General features: G+C 38.0%; 1 protein-coding gene across 1 annotated transcript in view; it reads right to left on the reverse strand.

The window, feature by feature from the left end:
- Positions 1-17,449, reverse strand: part of LOC124355534 — a 248,782-nt gene that overhangs the window by 170,688 nt on the left and 60,645 nt on the right. Inside the window, exons 2-5 of the mRNA XM_046806698.1 lie at positions 16,356-17,086; positions 13,496-13,688; positions 11,311-11,375; positions 9,886-10,816 (exon numbers count right to left, since the gene is read on the reverse strand). Of these exons, the coding sequence (XP_046662654.1) occupies positions 9,886-10,816; positions 11,311-11,375; positions 13,496-13,688; positions 16,356-16,998 (1,832 nt within the window). The 5' untranslated portion in view covers positions 16,999-17,086. The remainder of the gene's footprint in view (positions 1-9,885; positions 10,817-11,310; positions 11,376-13,495; positions 13,689-16,355; positions 17,087-17,449) is intronic.

The following is a 17,449-nucleotide window of genomic DNA, read 5'->3' on the forward strand; positions in this document are numbered from 1 at the left end:
ACCTACAGATTTGAATTTCTACAAGATGTGATCATAGTCATGTCGTTTTATCATCTTACACAGTTTAACTATAAGAATCAAATGAGATATAAATATGAAATTTTGCATAACGCCTCAACGCTGCCACCTGGCATTGCATCTTTATCTTGTATTTAAAGAGGATAGTGCACTGTTCCAGTCAGCACAAGAGATGTTACATCCAGATATTAAAATGCTAGCATATATAGTCAGGTACAAAATGTCTCGTAGACATTTTAAGATAGTTTTAACTATACAATTTATCGAACAATAATCATGGAATAATCGATTTATTTGTTATTTATTTATTCAGCAAATACATATTAATTAAATACATATTGTCCCCAGGTTAAGTGTTAGAGAGGGCTTCTTAGCCCTAACTTCGCTTGGTAAAATAAGACATTCTCTACTTTTTTACTTTTTTTATATTAAGGTCACAGCTTAATTATTTAAATAATGTTTTAAAACTGACGACTTTTCTTTTCCTCCATTCAGTAAAAAGTTTAGCAACATAAAATAAAATTATGGTGTTACTGGTTGTTGATTTTTTAACAGTGACAACCTAGAATATATTTTTTACTATCAATAATTATATGCTCTAATTAAACATGTTAATGTTAAGTATAGAACTGAAAACATTCCAGAAGTTATTTCTACTGAAAGTAGGTCACTAAAATGGACACGAAGCTAGAACTCTCTGCACTACTTGCAGATTTGGAACTCAGTCTACTGTAAAATTCGTTTTCAATCAAATTTATGAATTGACAGGACCGTTTTAGCTATTCTTGGTACGTAAATGGACACATGCCATTCACCTCATAGGGTTTTCATGAATGGATTAAACCCAACTAGAACAGAGTTTTTGTTATTGATACATTTGTATGGACACAAGCCATTCACCTCATAAGGCTTAAACTGGATTATTAACCCTTTCAGGGCCAGGACCAAATATGAGATGTTGCAAAATTTCTTCACATATCTATCCCCTTGTGACTAGTCAAAAGTGCCAGGCTAAAATTGGCGATTTTGCAGTCTCTTAGATTAAAATTTATAACTTTTCATAAACATTAGAGAATGACCTAAAAGTTGCACCAAATTACTCGTATAGATATATACTATCAACAAAAAAAATATAAAGATGTAGTTTTAAGTAATTTAAAATTTAAAAAAAATAATGTTTTAATGGATTACATAAAAAAAAATTATTTTTTTTTTTTATTTTTTTCGTAAATAACTAAAAAAGGAAAAATAATTTTACTGTAGAAAGCTATGTTATTATATTGTACATTTATAAAGGAACAACCATACAAAATTTTGTGTTATTTCTCTCATAAATAAATTTTTTATGACACATTTTGTAAAAATACGCATAATTGTACTTCGCAACAAGTGATAAAGCAACTGACTCTTAACTGCAAGAAACTTAAAATAAATATTCACATTACGGATGTACCGGTAAACAGATGATTGTAGGATCCATAAGCAGTTTCAATACAGTTAAAAACACTATTTACCAAGAAATATTTACACAATTTTATTTGAAATTTATTTACACTTTTTGTATTTACAAATATGCTACTTACAATTTCACTCCCGTGAGATCGGAAATTGTCAGTCATTGTAACTACTACACACAATAGCTAAGCAGGTAACACTACTAATATTTACAACCACAAAATAAAATAATGAAGAAGAATCCAGCATACAATGGTACGATTGCACTAAAGCATAAAGAATTAACAACAATAGATCGAGTCACCTGATAATGTCACGTGACAATATCGAAATAAAAATGCATAGACCTCCAAAATAAAAATTATATTCATATTAAATATCTACAAATATACCAGGGAATAAAAAAACATAAAACTTTAATCATTTGATGTCGTATTTTTTAAGGAAAATTACGAATATCAAGGCGGCAATATATTGCCGCCTGGCACTTAACAGACACGATCTATGGCGGCAATATATTGCCGCCTGGCCGGAAAGGGTTAAATTCAAATAGAACGGCAATGTTTATTGATAAATTTGTATGGATACATGCCATTCACCTCATAAGACATAAATGGATTAAACTCAACAAGAGCAGAAACATTTCTTATCGATAAATTTTTCCATAGGTCATAAAAGAATTGAAATTCCATAATCTATGAAGTAATATCATTTCTATTTTATGACAAGATGTCGAAGAGAAGAACGTAATATACGATCCAGCGAGAGAGTTATGTTGACAAGTTAATTTGAACTGTGCAATTATTTAATCGGATTTCAGCCGCACAACCCAGTTTCCAATTTGGTCCAAAGCATGTTACTGAAAATATTGCCTCACTCACATTCAAAACCATATATATACTAGTATAGAGAATACTCAACAAAAACCTTTTTTTAAATTATTTTATTGGCATACACATGTTTCGGTATTCAACCATCATCAGTGCACATTAACCTCTAAAGGACCGAAAGTAAACACCTTTTGACTTAATTAGGCTTCTCAGGACGAGTATGTACAATTTTGATGGTGGCATCAAGGTAAACTGTACTGTGGCGTGAAATATAATTGATTTTAACCAGAAATACGTCTTCACGCGTTAAGCCTAAAATAAGAGACTGGGGAAATTCTGTTTAGCTTTTGAAACTCTTGACACAATGATTACTGAAATAATATGTATCATAAACATGCCTACTTCTGACTTTATGGCATGTATCATAACTTTATGATATGTCTCTGTCACATTACACCTTTTTGGAGGTTAATGTACACTGATGATGGTTGAATACCTAAACACGTGTATGGTAATAAAATAATTTAATAAAAGGGTTTATAGTTCACTATTCATTATACTAAAATAAATATAAGCCTGTAATGTGGAGTTAAAACATAATATATATACATACATATAAGGGGTGTAAATTAAGTCCTGGATCACTGCTCATAGCTTTAGCTATACACGTCGTAGAAATGTTTTCTTCATATCATTGTGTTTCTATTGAAGAGACGTTTAAAATGACTTGTCAGTCACAATTTAGATGTTAAATTTGAAATTTTAAAGTTACCCCCGTCTACTCCCCTTTGGCTAGGAATTGAAATTCTTTTTATCCACTCACAAATCACAAATGCATTTTAATAAGTTTGGTGAAGGTTGTAGGCTACATCGATATCTCAACCCGTTTGTAATATGTCCAGGCGTATCAGGACTTCGTTCACACTCTGTATGTATATTATATATATATAAATATTATATATATATATATAGAGAGAGAGAGAGAGAGAGAGAGAGAGAGATAGATAGATAGAGAGAGAGAGAGAGAGAGAGTGTGAGAGAGAGAGAGAGAGAGAGAGAGAGAGAGAGAGAGAGAGAGAGAGAGAGAGAGAGAGAGAGAGAGAGAGAGAGAGAGAGAGAGAGAGAGAGAGAGAGAGAGAGAAATTGAAATGAGGAGGCGGAGAATGTGGAGTAGATCACAAGATCAGGGCTCACTCTGCCCTGGGAAAAATAACTAGATGACTGAAAATACTAATGAAGGTGAGACCGACTTGAAAAGAACGAGTGTCCAGATTGAACAAGTTCCACTCAATGAGCCATGCGACTGAGAGCTTGCTTTCCTAGGGACATAATTAAATTATAAATTTCGAAAGATTTTCTTATACCTTTCTTCCCCTTTTTTGTCTCTTAAGAGGCATAATAAAAATTAATTCTGATTTTGCACCCAAGGTTTCCAACTGGCCCTGAAGGAGAGATACAAAGATCACATTTATGAATGGGATGACCATTCCAGACATGCAGGGTATAAAAATTGACCATGCTCAAAATAAATTGTTCACCACCCTGTAACGTTCCCTTAAGTAAAGTAATAAATAATGCCATAATGGTATTATTTTGTGAAGTTTGCGGTGGAATGCGATTGTCAGATTACTAAGTATCCATTCCCTCCAGCAGACCTAATAGAGACGGAAACGCAACAACAGGTGAAACTGAAATATTAAAGCCCCGAGATGACTTGCATTACGCTTTAGGACGCTTTGATGACGTGTGCAGCATTCATGAAACTGCTTTGTTGTCGGACCACAATTCCATAGCGTCCTTCCTCTCAGGCTTTATTAAATATCGGTTAAACTGGCTCGCTACCTCAGAAATGTACTGAGGGTTTTACTCATCAGGATTGACATCAATCTTAAAGACATTTATTACCTTCTAAATCAGTCTTTTGCAGAAATAGATTATAAAATCAACCATTAATTATTATTTATCTCACGTCCACAGTCCTAATTAAATGTTTCTAGAGTTACGCTTGGAAATTTTTATATTTATAAAGTGTGTTACCACTCCACTTTTAGTGTCCCAAGACAGTCGTAAAATGGATATAATATTTTAACATCGTGATAAAATTTTAAGTCTACTTAATAGCCCACTTAACACACAATTGGCCTTACTTATCTGAAAGTAACCACTCATCTCCTCGATAGTTTTATAATGTATCTTTATCTACTCATCTTAATTAATTGTATATTAATTCATTAATCTCAAGTAAATTAATTGATTAATCGTAGCCTACACTGGGAAAACTATCTAATTTAGTATTACAAAAGTAAGCTAAATCAAACATATTAATCTTTCCATTTGGTTCTAGGAGGCCACTTTTGTCGTATGAAGATAAAATATCAATGAGAACTGAAATTACTCTGATTCACATTATCTATTTCATTTCGAATAATGAGTGTTTTAAATCATTGACTACAGTATAAAATAATCAATTTATGTCAAAGTGCAATTCAACCCATTGATTATAAATACAGGGTGTTCATGAAAAGGTGTTACAACATTCTGGGGGTACACGGAATTTCAAACAAATAATGTCATATATACAAAGTGTCGAGACATTTTTCGTTTAGCCGCTAGATATTTCTTGTATTGGTTATAAAAAATTAATATCTCTAGAACTAGTACAGCTACAGATACCAAACTTCGCATATTGAATCGCAAAAAAGTACTTGCTCCTCATGACAACATATATACGAGGTCCAATCAAAAAGTATCCTACCTTTTGGTGCAACGTTAAAACTGAAGTTACCTGAAAAAAGCTGGCGTTAATTTTCTTCAAAATAAGCACCCTGAGAAGCAACACAACGATTCCAGCGACGTTTCCACTTCTGGAAGCAGTCTTGAAAATCACTTTTCGGCATCGCCATGAGATCAGCCGTCGTTTTTTTCATAATTGCTTCTCGACTTTCAAATCTGGTGCCTTTCAATGGTTTTTTGAGGTGGGGGAAGAGCCAAAAATCGCATGGAGCCATATCTGGAGAGTACGGAGGCTGAGGAACTTGCGGAGTGCCGTGTTTCGCCAAAAAAGTTTGAATGAGCTGGGAAGAATGAGCTGGCGCATTGTCGTGGTGTAGCCGCCAATTTAGAGACGCCCACAAGTCAGGTCTTTTGCGGCGAATCGCATCTCGGAGACGACGTTGGACACTTAAATAGTACTGTGCATTCACAGTTTGACCCTCAGGGGCATATTCATGGTGCACAAGTCCACGGTGGTCGAAAAAAACAGTAAGCATCACTTTGACATTGCTTCGAACTTGCCTTGCTTTTTTTGGCCGAGGATCCTGGGGAGACTGCCATTGTGATGACTGAAATTTGGTCTCAGGGTCATATCCACATACCCAACTTTCGTCTCCAGTTATTATCGATGTCAAAAAGTCCGCATCATCCTCACAACATTGCAGCATGTCCTCGGCAACATCCAATCGCCGTTGCTTCTGCTCGTCTGTCAGCAATTTTGGCACAAATTTTGCGGCTACCCGGCGCAATCCCAAGTCATCCGTTTAAAATTGCTTCAGCTGATCTGAAACTGACAACTAACTCAGTACTTACTTCCTCCACAGTCATTCGACGATTTTCACAGATCAAAACTTTTGCTTTCTCGATGATTTCCGGAGTTCGACTTGTTTTTGGTCGGCCCGAACGCGCGTCACTTTCTGCCGAGGTTCGACCACTTTTGAAACGGTTATACCACTCTTTAATCTGCGTAACACTCATTGCCTCATTTTCGAATGCTAGCTGAATTTTCCGAATGGTCTCAATTTGTTTTTCTCCGAGTTTCACGCAAAATTTAATGCAATAATGTTGTTCCACTTTTTCCGTCATCTTCACAGTTAGAGAAAACCGATACGCGCACTTGACTTATCAGTACATACTGACCCGTCTCCGGCGAATCAAGATAAGACTTTGTACCTTTCCTTATCATAGTAGGATCTGTTGTCGCAATAAATCTTATCTCATTATTGGCAGCAGAAGCCGCGATACACGACGAGGTCGGATACTTTTTGATTGGACCTCGTATACACTCGCCCCCTTTGGGTGTTTGCCGAATTCGGGGATAAGCGGTATTCGGTGAGAGGTTAATCAGAGAATTAGATTAGGGGTCTGGGAGTTTAAATTAGACATATTTTATTGAATTTTCCAGTTTTAATCAAAGTTTTTACTTTAAGGCCATTTTGTGGCTTAACCGTTAGAGATACGACAAAAAGTGACTGGACCTTTCTTGTCGGAAATTTAATTTTATCTTTCCGTCTTCCGTTTTTTCGATTCCGTCGTCAGATTTTAGCTGTGAGCTTTGGTTTAGCCAGGACTGAGCTTGTAATAAAAGTCTGCACTGGTCAGCTATCTTAAATTGTTTAGTATAAACATAATAAAAACCGACCTTAAAGCAGTATTTTAAGTTGAACAGTTGGTTTAATATCATCAGGAGATTATCTAGTCAAGCCAGGAAATTCCCTGGGGGGGGATTAATGTTACCGGGGGGTTAACACATCAGGGGGTTTAATTTACTCAGGAGGTTATCTGGTCATACAAGGAAATTCCAGGGGGGTTTTTAATGTTACCTTCTCCAACGCTCAGCCAATTCACGATGTGGGGTTGTAGTCACTCGTTAAATTAGTAATACAAGTTAAATCCAGAACAAGAACGGATTTTACAAATTACAGTCGCATCATATTTACAACTCCTGAAATTAGTAAATACGACCAAGATTTTGCCATTAAGACAGATTTTAGGGCTTAATCGGTTTTCTCTAACTGTGAAGATGACGGAAAAAGTGGAACAACATTATTGCATTAAATTTTGCGTGAAACTCGGAGAAAAACAAATTGAGACCATTCGGAAAATTCAGCTAGCATTCGAAAATGAGGCAATGAGTGTTACGCAGATTAAAGAGTGGTATAACCGTTTCAAAAGTGGTCGTACGTAAGGATATACGACAAAAAGCTACCTAACCTTTTTTTAGATCTCTAGATTGTCTAGTTATTGAACATTTAGGATTTAAGTTATGACCAATGGTTCGGCTGCTACCGCCTCCAGAAACAAAATTTTCACATAAAAATTATAAGATATTTCCATTTAAACAGGTTTTTCGGCCAGACCATTTAGGATAGGGCAAAAAGTTACTGGACTTTTTTTTGTAGAACACGTCGTTTACTAAAACTTATTAAATGACGTGTTTTGAGCTACAACCAACCGTTTAGCCGCTATCAAGCCCGGAATGTAAATTTTTAGGCGAAAATTTCCAAATATTTTCACTTAATCGCGTTTTGCGGTCAAACTAATGGAGATATAGTAAAAAGTTACTAAACCTTTTTTGTAGATCATATTATTTCCTAAATCTAGCCTTCGTTTTATTTTGACCTCCGACCAATTGTTTCGCTGCTATCGACCCCAAAAACAAAGTTTTCACGTAAAAATTACAAAAAAATTGCACATAATCACATTTTTCGGCCAAACCAATGGAGATAGGGCAAACAGTCACTGGACTTTTTCTGTAGATCGCGCAATTTGATAATTTAATGGGTCAATCAGATTTGAGCTACGACCAACGGTTCGGCCGCTATCGGGCTCAAAACATTATTTTTAGCGAAAAAATCTCTGGAATGTCAAATATTCGAGCGTTTTGTCGCTTAGCCAAGGAAGATAGAGCAAAAAGTCACTGGACCTTTTTTGTAGTTCACTTCATTCCTGACTGACGATTTTCCATCAGATCCGAGCTAGCTCCTATTGTTCGCCCACTATTGGGCTTACAAAAAAGGCCTGCAAGGGTAAAAAATGCGCGTTTTTTTGCGAATTTTTTTGAGGGGTTTAAAACTAAATATTCCCGGTTTTCAGACTTTTCCTGTTGGTTATACGGCAAAAGGTACCTGCGTCCAAAATTTCAAGTTTCTAGCACTTCTAGAAGTAGGTTAGAATTTGTATACATATATCAGTCAGTCAGTCAGTTTCACATGCGGCTGTATAGTATATTAGATATATGTTGTAATACATCGCTCCTGATACCGTAAAATTATAAACTATGAAACTTCATCGTGCATTACAACAGCTAAAATCTTTCATCTACATTATATCTTGGCCAATTTTTATGTTTTAGGTGTTACAATGTTTGTAATTAGATGTAACAACTTTTATAATTCTTTAACAATTTTCATACTCGTACGAGTTTTTTTATTTTTTCATTGTTCTAAAAACTTTAGCCATCCAATATCTTCAAACGTGATATGATAATATTATATTAATATTTCTCTTGATTGGAGAGTGCAAACAAAACAAAACTAAAAGACACATATAAAGGGAGAGAAAGACAGACCATACATGACAACAGACAGACTATCGGTTGCATTTAGATTTGCTGCTCTTGGCCCATGGAGCAATATCCTAAAGTTTAGACCCAGTATAAATAACCCCCTCCCAACAATATGAATTCCGACATTGTTTGCTATGCAGATTGCACTACTGTTCTGTCTTCTTGTCATGATTTGCACAGCCTAGAAACTATAATGAATCAGTCATTTGTTGCTTGAATAAATCGTGTGTCATATGATATTTACTTCAATGAGGAGAGATCTATATCCACCAAATCTCACCATATATCCACAATTTAGTGAGTTTCTGCGTTAATGCTATCAGCCTACCAGGGTTTGCCCCTCTTTTTGGCAGTATTTTGGATGATAAACTCAACTGGTCTTCACATATTGATACCACATGCACGAAGTCGTCTTTTATTACTTCCATTTTTCGAGTATTAATGCCTGTAGTTGGTAAAAAAACTATCCTTCAGATTTGCTATGCCTACGTGTACATAAGGTTAAAATATGCTATTAGAGTCTGGGGGTAATCTTAAGAAGTTTTAAGAGTGTTTAGATTGCAAAAGAAAATTGTTCGGATTATATTAGGATCTGGTCATTGTGCTCATTGTAAGCCTTTTTCAGCTACTGAATCTCCTCACTCTGCTAAGTATCTTTATACTTTAAGTTTCTATTTTCTTTACAAATAATCCCCAAATACCTTTAACTATTCCACCGCAAGGGTAACATGGTCTACTCGATCCATAGATTGACACATGTTGAAGAGGGCATGTACTATTCAGCGGATCTATAACGCGCTGTCTGGGCACCTGAACAATCTATCTAGCTCAAAACATTTTCTAAAAGAAAGTAAAAAAACATTTTGCTAGATAGATGACCGTATTCTGTACAAGAATTCCTGTAAGATTGTGCCGATGTATAAATTATGCTAAGTGGCCTTATTGATTGTACTTAATTAAGTATGTGACTTATTTCGTATAACATTTTGTTATTAGCGAAACAAATTGTTTCTGATTCTGAATCATGTGTTGAACATTTGTCATGGCGTAGACTTCAGTGAATGTACCAAAATCAAAGTCACTTAAACTGAACTGTTATACCAACCTCTAACTGAATAACTCCCAGAGAATATTCAATGTTCTCAATCAAAACTGACCTTAAACCAGCGTAATTTGACAAATAATACGTTTATACCTCCTAAACGTAACTTAACTGTAACGACAAGTAAGACTGAGACTCACCTGTAGAGTAGCAAGTTGTCGATGATGGTCTGTGCCTGCTCACTCCTGATGCTGACTAGGTGTCCTGCCCTCCTGACACACTCCTGCTCGGCCTCCTGCCAGGACACCCGGTGATCCTCCACCACCTGGACACAGAACTGCTTGACGGCCACCCACCCCCACTCACACTGTTGCACGATCTCCGGCACGCGTATTGAGTCGTAGCTCAACTTCAGGGAACTTTCGGGGTCCTTCAGAGGTCTGGAGGTGACGCGAAGACCGACGCGGTTTTCCCGGGAAATGACGTGGAGCTCGCGCACGGGGTCGCCCTCGACGGCACAGTGAGTCCAGGAGGTCGGGCCGTCCCAGAGGCGGATGAGGAAGCCGGAACACGGAGGGTCGGGATCGTCAGGTTGTAGCGTCGTGACACTCAGCCGTTCCGCTGCCTGTCTCTCCGACACGGGGTCGAAACCCATCTTCCCGATACGTATATTTAAAGAAACCCTGTTTCCATAGGGTAGGAGAATCCTATAGTTGCACAAAAGACCGGAGGACGGGTTCACGTCGAAGGAGTGGTTCCTGTGTGTGTAGGTGACGTTGAAACAGTAGTCCACGAGGTGGTAGCTGATGGAGAAGACGGGAGTGCCGACCACATACATCCGGACTGGAGTGGCATCGAAGCGGAAGTACATTTCTCGACCCGAAGTGGAGATCTCCTCGAGTTTGCCGCAGAGGACTCTCTCCCCCGGGCCTGCCGGGGAGATCCGCAAGCGGCCCAAGGCACAGTGGACGTTGAGTCGGGTCAGAGACACCACCAGACCTAGACCTTCGCTGTCGGAGTGTCCCCCCATCCTCGGGAACTCTACCGAGCAGTTCGGCACACTTCGGAACACGTCGGGTAACATCGACGATGACAAGTTTCCCTCCTTTGTTTTCAGCCGAAATTTGCAGTCTGCAACATACAAGAAAGTTCTATTTTACTTGTTCCTTATGTAATAATTAGGATAGTAAAAATATTTTACCACTAAATATATTGACACGTTTTCTTTTTTTGTTTTTGTTTGCTTTGTGCATAATGTCTCTAAATTTAACTTTCGTAAAACAATCACGATGGTTAAAATAATTTTTTATTGCAAGTAATTGAAGTTGCTTATACGAATAATTCTAATAATATACAGTTGCGTTAAATACTTTTATTTAATAAAATACCAGCAATTATCCGCTGTGAAGGAAACAGGATTTTTCCGGACATTTGCCATTGTTCAGTGAAACAAAAAATCATTAACACTACGTTTCGAGATCTCACACACTCGAGTAAAACACACACGAAAACACAATCAAACACCATTAGACTTTTATATAACAGTATTGAAAAGTCTACCAAAGTTACTTAAGTTTTTTACGTCATACAATAAAATATTTATTTTTAGTTCCGAAAATACTCACCTGTCAAAATAGGAATGTGAAAGTAAGATTCAAAAACTTTCATCTCGTCCAGTCTGTATCGGATCCTGCAACAGAATATTTTCAAATTAGAAAGTACCATAAAATATATAACATAAAGGCATAATATGTCTACGTTATGCTTTAGTTTCAAGTTTAGTTACATTATTGTATCACAAGGATTCCTGTTTTTATTTCCTACTACAAATTTGAAAGCTTGACGTACCTATGTACGAGTTTGTACTAGACTACTTATGTATTGGAGTAAAAAAAGTATCTAGAAATTAACAGTGTTCTTTAATATAACTCTTAATTTTATTATTTAGCTCTCGAATAAATATTAACTAAATAATGTTCACAAATTCAATGGTAAATCTTTTTAAAGGATTTCTCTCTTGGAAGGACTTGATCGACAATTACAGACATGAATTGGACTCTTGAAACTTTCCACTCCAATAATCCAAGTTTACGTTAGAGTTTGTGCAATTACACAGCAACCTAAAGCTCAAACTTTTACCCATATATTTAATATATGTATATTAAAAATATATGTATTCTAAAAATATGAATAACTGAAGCTTTTTCGGCTTAATTGTCAAAAATTTTCAATTAATACCTTTGAAAATAGATTCACTTATACAACGTTCTTTAGCACTATCGCTACGCTGAATAGAAATATTAAATACTATGGCAATCTGTCGTATTTTATTTTTTAATTTGAGCAAAATTCAAATAAATTTTTATTCTAAGAAGAGAATATTATACTCGCATACTAAAAGTACTTCAAAATTGTGAAGTGTAAGTAAAGATTCCGTACTACATTTGTCAGAATTAGTTACATCTATATTATAAAATGCTAATCTGCCTCTTATTGCGTAAATTTATTCGACATCAGTATGCCTACTGATTACGCTTGAGTCAAGGGAGTACTTTATAACTATAGAAGAGAGTACATCAAGGAAATTCTGATAAGGGAACCGAACTCAAACTTTCCCATCAAAACGTATCATCGAGAGTCTTTGCAATGTTACGAGTTTACTTAAATTAAACACTTGGCGATTATTGAATCCACTATATATTTATTTATCTTATAAATAAATAAATTATAATATTTACAAACTTTAAACTAGGCTGGTTTTCAATAAAGTAATTGTTCATAAAATTATCGATAATTTATACTGTTACAATGCAACTATTAACTATATTATTTACTAATTTACACACTAATCTAATTAACACTGACACAGTCGATGATTATTAACACAATTCTCTCACGATCAAAAGTTCTATCACCATGAATTCTGCCACTTAACAAGTTTATTTCTTGTTATCACCACTCCACTCTTTGTCCGCGTCACTGCTGCTCCTATATGGTTATAGCCGCTTCCATTAGAATTCGATAACCTACTAGACACATCGTGAAGGGTCAGTGCCCACCCACCGTTCGTGTATGAGGGGTGGTGACGGGCCAGATAAAGGAACTGACCGGACCTACTGAGCGCTCTTTCTCCAACGGCGTTATTCATCTATTATCCCTTTTGTTATTGTCAGGGATCTGGAATCATACGAGGTCATATTTCCTTGTACCAGAGAGTAACCTATTTATCCAGAACATGCTCCCACATTCTCGGAATACTACCCCCTCCTTAAGACGGTTCTATTCCGGAAAAGTATCGTCAGGATTTAAGAGGTACGGAATGATATATTCCTCTGGATTACAATGCTCTGTCTCTGCTTCGTCTCTACGTTTTCCAATGAGTGAAAATACAAACGGTGATGTCAATTCCTGAGTATTCCAAGGCCTTCTCCTACATTAATCCTACAATTTTCCAGTCTAGATCATCGTAACCACAATCTAATTTAGGAGCTAAGCTTTTTCACACCTAAATACTACACATGGGCACGCAGATTGATCAGACTTCTCCTAATAAGTAGATTCCTGACGCGGTTTTTCCTGGCAACGTGCTCGTAACAACACATTTAAGACGATTATCGGCCAACTTATTTGTAAAGTTACTTTGTTAATCCAAACTCATAAATTTCAAGGAATCTCAATTGGATACGCTAATAACAGACTGAGGATAGTAGATGTTGTCAAGAGGATCAGAACGGCAGAAGATCTATTGCATTACATCTGTTATTACATACATACTGCACTACATTATGTGACTTACTCTCACTAGATTACCTGAATGTGGCATTGTTGGGACGTCTATGCTGAGCGTGGGGGAGGGTAAAGTTGAGCGACAATGAGCTGGCCTCAGGCCGGTGAGCCAGTGGCCTCAGGCAGTCTTCTCTGTTGAACTCTTCCCGCGTGCTGCCACCCCCCGCCAGAGAGACCAACGAGAAGTCCCTCACTTGCTGAGCCACCATCAGCACCACTGGAACATCAGCAGTTCATTATCTCCCAGCTCAGAATCTGTCACTAGAGTAAAGTCCTTAACAGATGCCACCAAACATTAGATGTGCGATGACCTTTATGAGAAAAAACCTCATCTCCTATACCTCTTCCAAATCACAGGCTGTCTCAGTTTGTAGACCAGTGTTTTGATCCCTACGTTGGAGAACGAAACAGCGAGCGTATATAAGGTAACATGAATATGTGTGTACAATTCATCTAATCTAGTCTGTTGGTCTGTGCCATGTCGTTTGTTCGGCATATTGGGACAAGGAAAAATGTTTTTAATTTAACCCTCATAGATAAACTAATTGGTTTATTAGCCCACTTAAATAGCATTCTTTATTCGAGTTATTTAGCTACTGAGGTAGAATCCAAACAAACTCCTATTATTGGATGGGTATAGTAAGGAAGCAGAATCGTCTTAGATACAACACGATCTCGAAAGACATTCGTTAAAATCGAAATTTCCAAATTCAACTATCAAACATCTATAAATTATGGATTTGCGTACTCATACCAGAGCAAAGTTTCTAAATACATTAGTTTTTAAGCACATTAGTAAATAGGCTTTGACCAAGAGTGTTATTGACATATTTGGGTTTATGGAAAGAGCTATTGAACTGATGGGTCTTCTTCAACGACTTGTACGTGGTATTATCATAACAAAATAATTTATTTTAAAATATTTCTATCCAGAATACCTAGTAGTGGAATTGAACTCTTACGGCGATATTTGACCATCGTTTCTTTTGGGAGATACACTTACGCACTTTCTAACCACAGACTTCCTGTCTTTCGGTGACTTGTCTCGACTCTCTGTTTGTCAAACACCTCTCTTTCTCTAACTTTCTGTACTTTCGACCCCTACTGACGCCCACCTTTTCGAGTACCCAGGTGCCTTAACGCTCGCACCTACATTTCTAACGGCCTCTGTTGGGAACCCTACTAATATTACATAGTCCCACAATCGGTACTATGACCGTCTACTTTTTACCGACGAATTTCCACATTCAGGCCTTCAACCGTCTACATCTTCGAGTTCCAGGGAGTCTGAAGAACCTCGCCCGCACATTGCGTGTCTCCACACCTTTCCTACTGTCTACAATACTCCTAGCCTAGTGTATAGCTCAAAGGTATAGGTTACCTTTACAGATTATGTAAAACACGTAGGCGTTCCGCCACCCACTTTTTTGAGTACAGGAGCGCCTGAATGCTTGCACTCACATTTCTAACGACCTCTGCCAGGTCCTCACACATTCAGATTGCCTCCCATACTTCGCGGTCTTCACGAGGCGTATTCCCACTCTGTGATTTCTAACGACCCAGGAATAAGACTTCCCAATAATGCGAGAAATTTGACTAGCCATTCCTCAAAAACGAAGTGCTTACTTATTGCCCGCGCAACCATTTCCAACCGTAGTCCACACATAGACTTAAAGCCTCCAGTGTCTTTCGTATGCACGCAAGACCCACACTCTGCAGGGACCCCAAATTTTTCCACCATCCCCGTACTCATATCCAGACATAACGCCCATATACGGGGTTTGATCGCTTAAGTTTTACCGATCATGTCCCACATAGGCCCGTAACCACCCATCTATACCGCGTCTCTTGGATATGCTAAGGCCTTCATTTCTAAAATTCCTTCACACATTCCTACAGTCTCCCATACTTTTCAGGACTTAACCAGCAGTATTTTAATAATTATTTCTAGCAACCAGAGTGTTACGTGTGCGTTACAGCCGTCCGAGAGTCGCCCCTCACCCACACACTGGCCAGGGTGCAACACTTTTCCGCTACGTCCCGTATAGCATCTATACCCGGATTCTACCATCTACCAACTGGTATCCACAAAGCCCTATAGCCACCGATATGTTCCGTCTTTTATACAACATGCTGAAGAGCCTCACCCATATTTTTTAATTCTCAATTCTTCAGTACGCGTAGTTTCGTACCCGGATTTTGTCCACCCACCATTAAAAACGGGATGATACCCGGTATTGGTTAACCATAGCCCACATATAGTTTATATCCAGCTCCTTTACCGTATTAAACTCCATATATTTCCCGAGCACATCGGACTCTCTTAGTAACGCGTACAGTCGTGAGATCCAAACTTCTTATAACACTTTGCCTCTCATTCAGTTTATATCATCCCGGGCTCCCACTTTCAAAAACCGGAATGCATACCCGGTACTTACATTTTACCAACAGAGGTCCATACATTTTTCCGTTCCTACATGAAAATGTATTGACCTATATTTACCGAGTACCTCCCTACACCCTGATCTCCCAATCCCGCAGCCCCACTCTCAACCAAGCCTACAGCTTATAACACAAGGAGTACATCCTTAACTTTAGCTATTATATATATTATATATCCTATCAGAGAATTGGCTTCAAGAAGAATATATTGTTATTAATTTTAATTCGATCTTCAGTTATTTTTGGCTTTTCTGGAGGAAACCATGTTCTGTCAAGTGATGTGTTTAAGTTCATCTCTTGATTGGAGATGACGATTAGGAAGTCTGATATATCTAGGACAGTAATTCCATTAGCAATCTTTTGAGATGGTGTTAATCAGGATAAAATTTTCACTGCGATTAGTAAGCAAAATACATGGAACAAAATATAATACCATAATTACCATTGTAAGTAGTTCCAGGAACGATCCCGACCTCAGTGTCGAAGAGTGGATGGGTGAGGTTGAGCACGATATCATTGGGTGAGCCCGGGGTGAACCTCAGGGTCTCAGAGTAGTCTTCACACCATGGAGCTTCCACAGGGGCAGTGTCAAGGAGCACTTGGGGGAATGTTTCACTGATGGAGCGTTCGACCCTCGTCCGTCCGGGTGGTGCGGACAACCGTCCGGGCAGATAGGATTTACCACTCGAGACGGGAACCCTTCTGGGTGACCCGGACGATCTCTCGAGCACCCCAGACGATTGGGTGTGCTTGGAAGTAAAGGTACCATCGGTGACCGACGAACTATCACTGGTGAGGGGCGACAATCTACTATCTTCCCAAATGTAACGTTTTGCTTTGAACAATATTTTGGGTGGCCCAGGCGACCTTCCTGGAGCCGGATCCCCGTACACTTCGCCGCCAGTCCCGGCCGCTTTCGCGTCTACCCCTACCCCCACGCACAGCACGATACACACCACTGCAACCACACACCCACACACGCACTTCACACCCGTCCTTCTATTGCTTTCTGGCTTATTGCGGAATTTGTGCTTATGTTTCTTCATCTCGGACTTGCGAAGTGAGTTACTGTTGGAACTCCTCATCCTCCTCCTCCTCCATGGCTGGGTCGCCGGGGAGTCAGAGGACGGACATGGGGTCTCCGTGCTTCTCTCCCTGATCTCTCGCCATCTTCTGGAACAGTTAAACACACATCAGTTCATTGATTACACCAGCTAGAATACATCCTGTTAATAGCGATCAACCACACGACGATAAAAGTTGTGGGTATTGTGGTGGGAAGCTCTCAATGCAATTACCAGAGACTAACACAAATTTAGTTCATTTGTGGCTGAGTTCAGGTGAACTCTTTGACATACTATTCAAATCTAAATGTCATAGTAAATAATATAATAATAAGAATATAAAATGGATTAGCTACGAAGTATAACATATATAATAATATATATATATATATATATAAGTTATAAATATATAAGTTATAGCAAGTTACAAAGTTGCATATGCAGTCGTTTTATGCAGGGTGTCTAGTAATTG

The sequence above is a fragment of the Homalodisca vitripennis genome, chromosome 2 (genome assembly GCF_021130785.1).
Source record: "Homalodisca vitripennis isolate AUS2020 chromosome 2, UT_GWSS_2.1, whole genome shotgun sequence".
Classification (NCBI taxonomy): Eukaryota; Metazoa; Arthropoda; class Insecta; order Hemiptera; family Cicadellidae; genus Homalodisca; species Homalodisca vitripennis.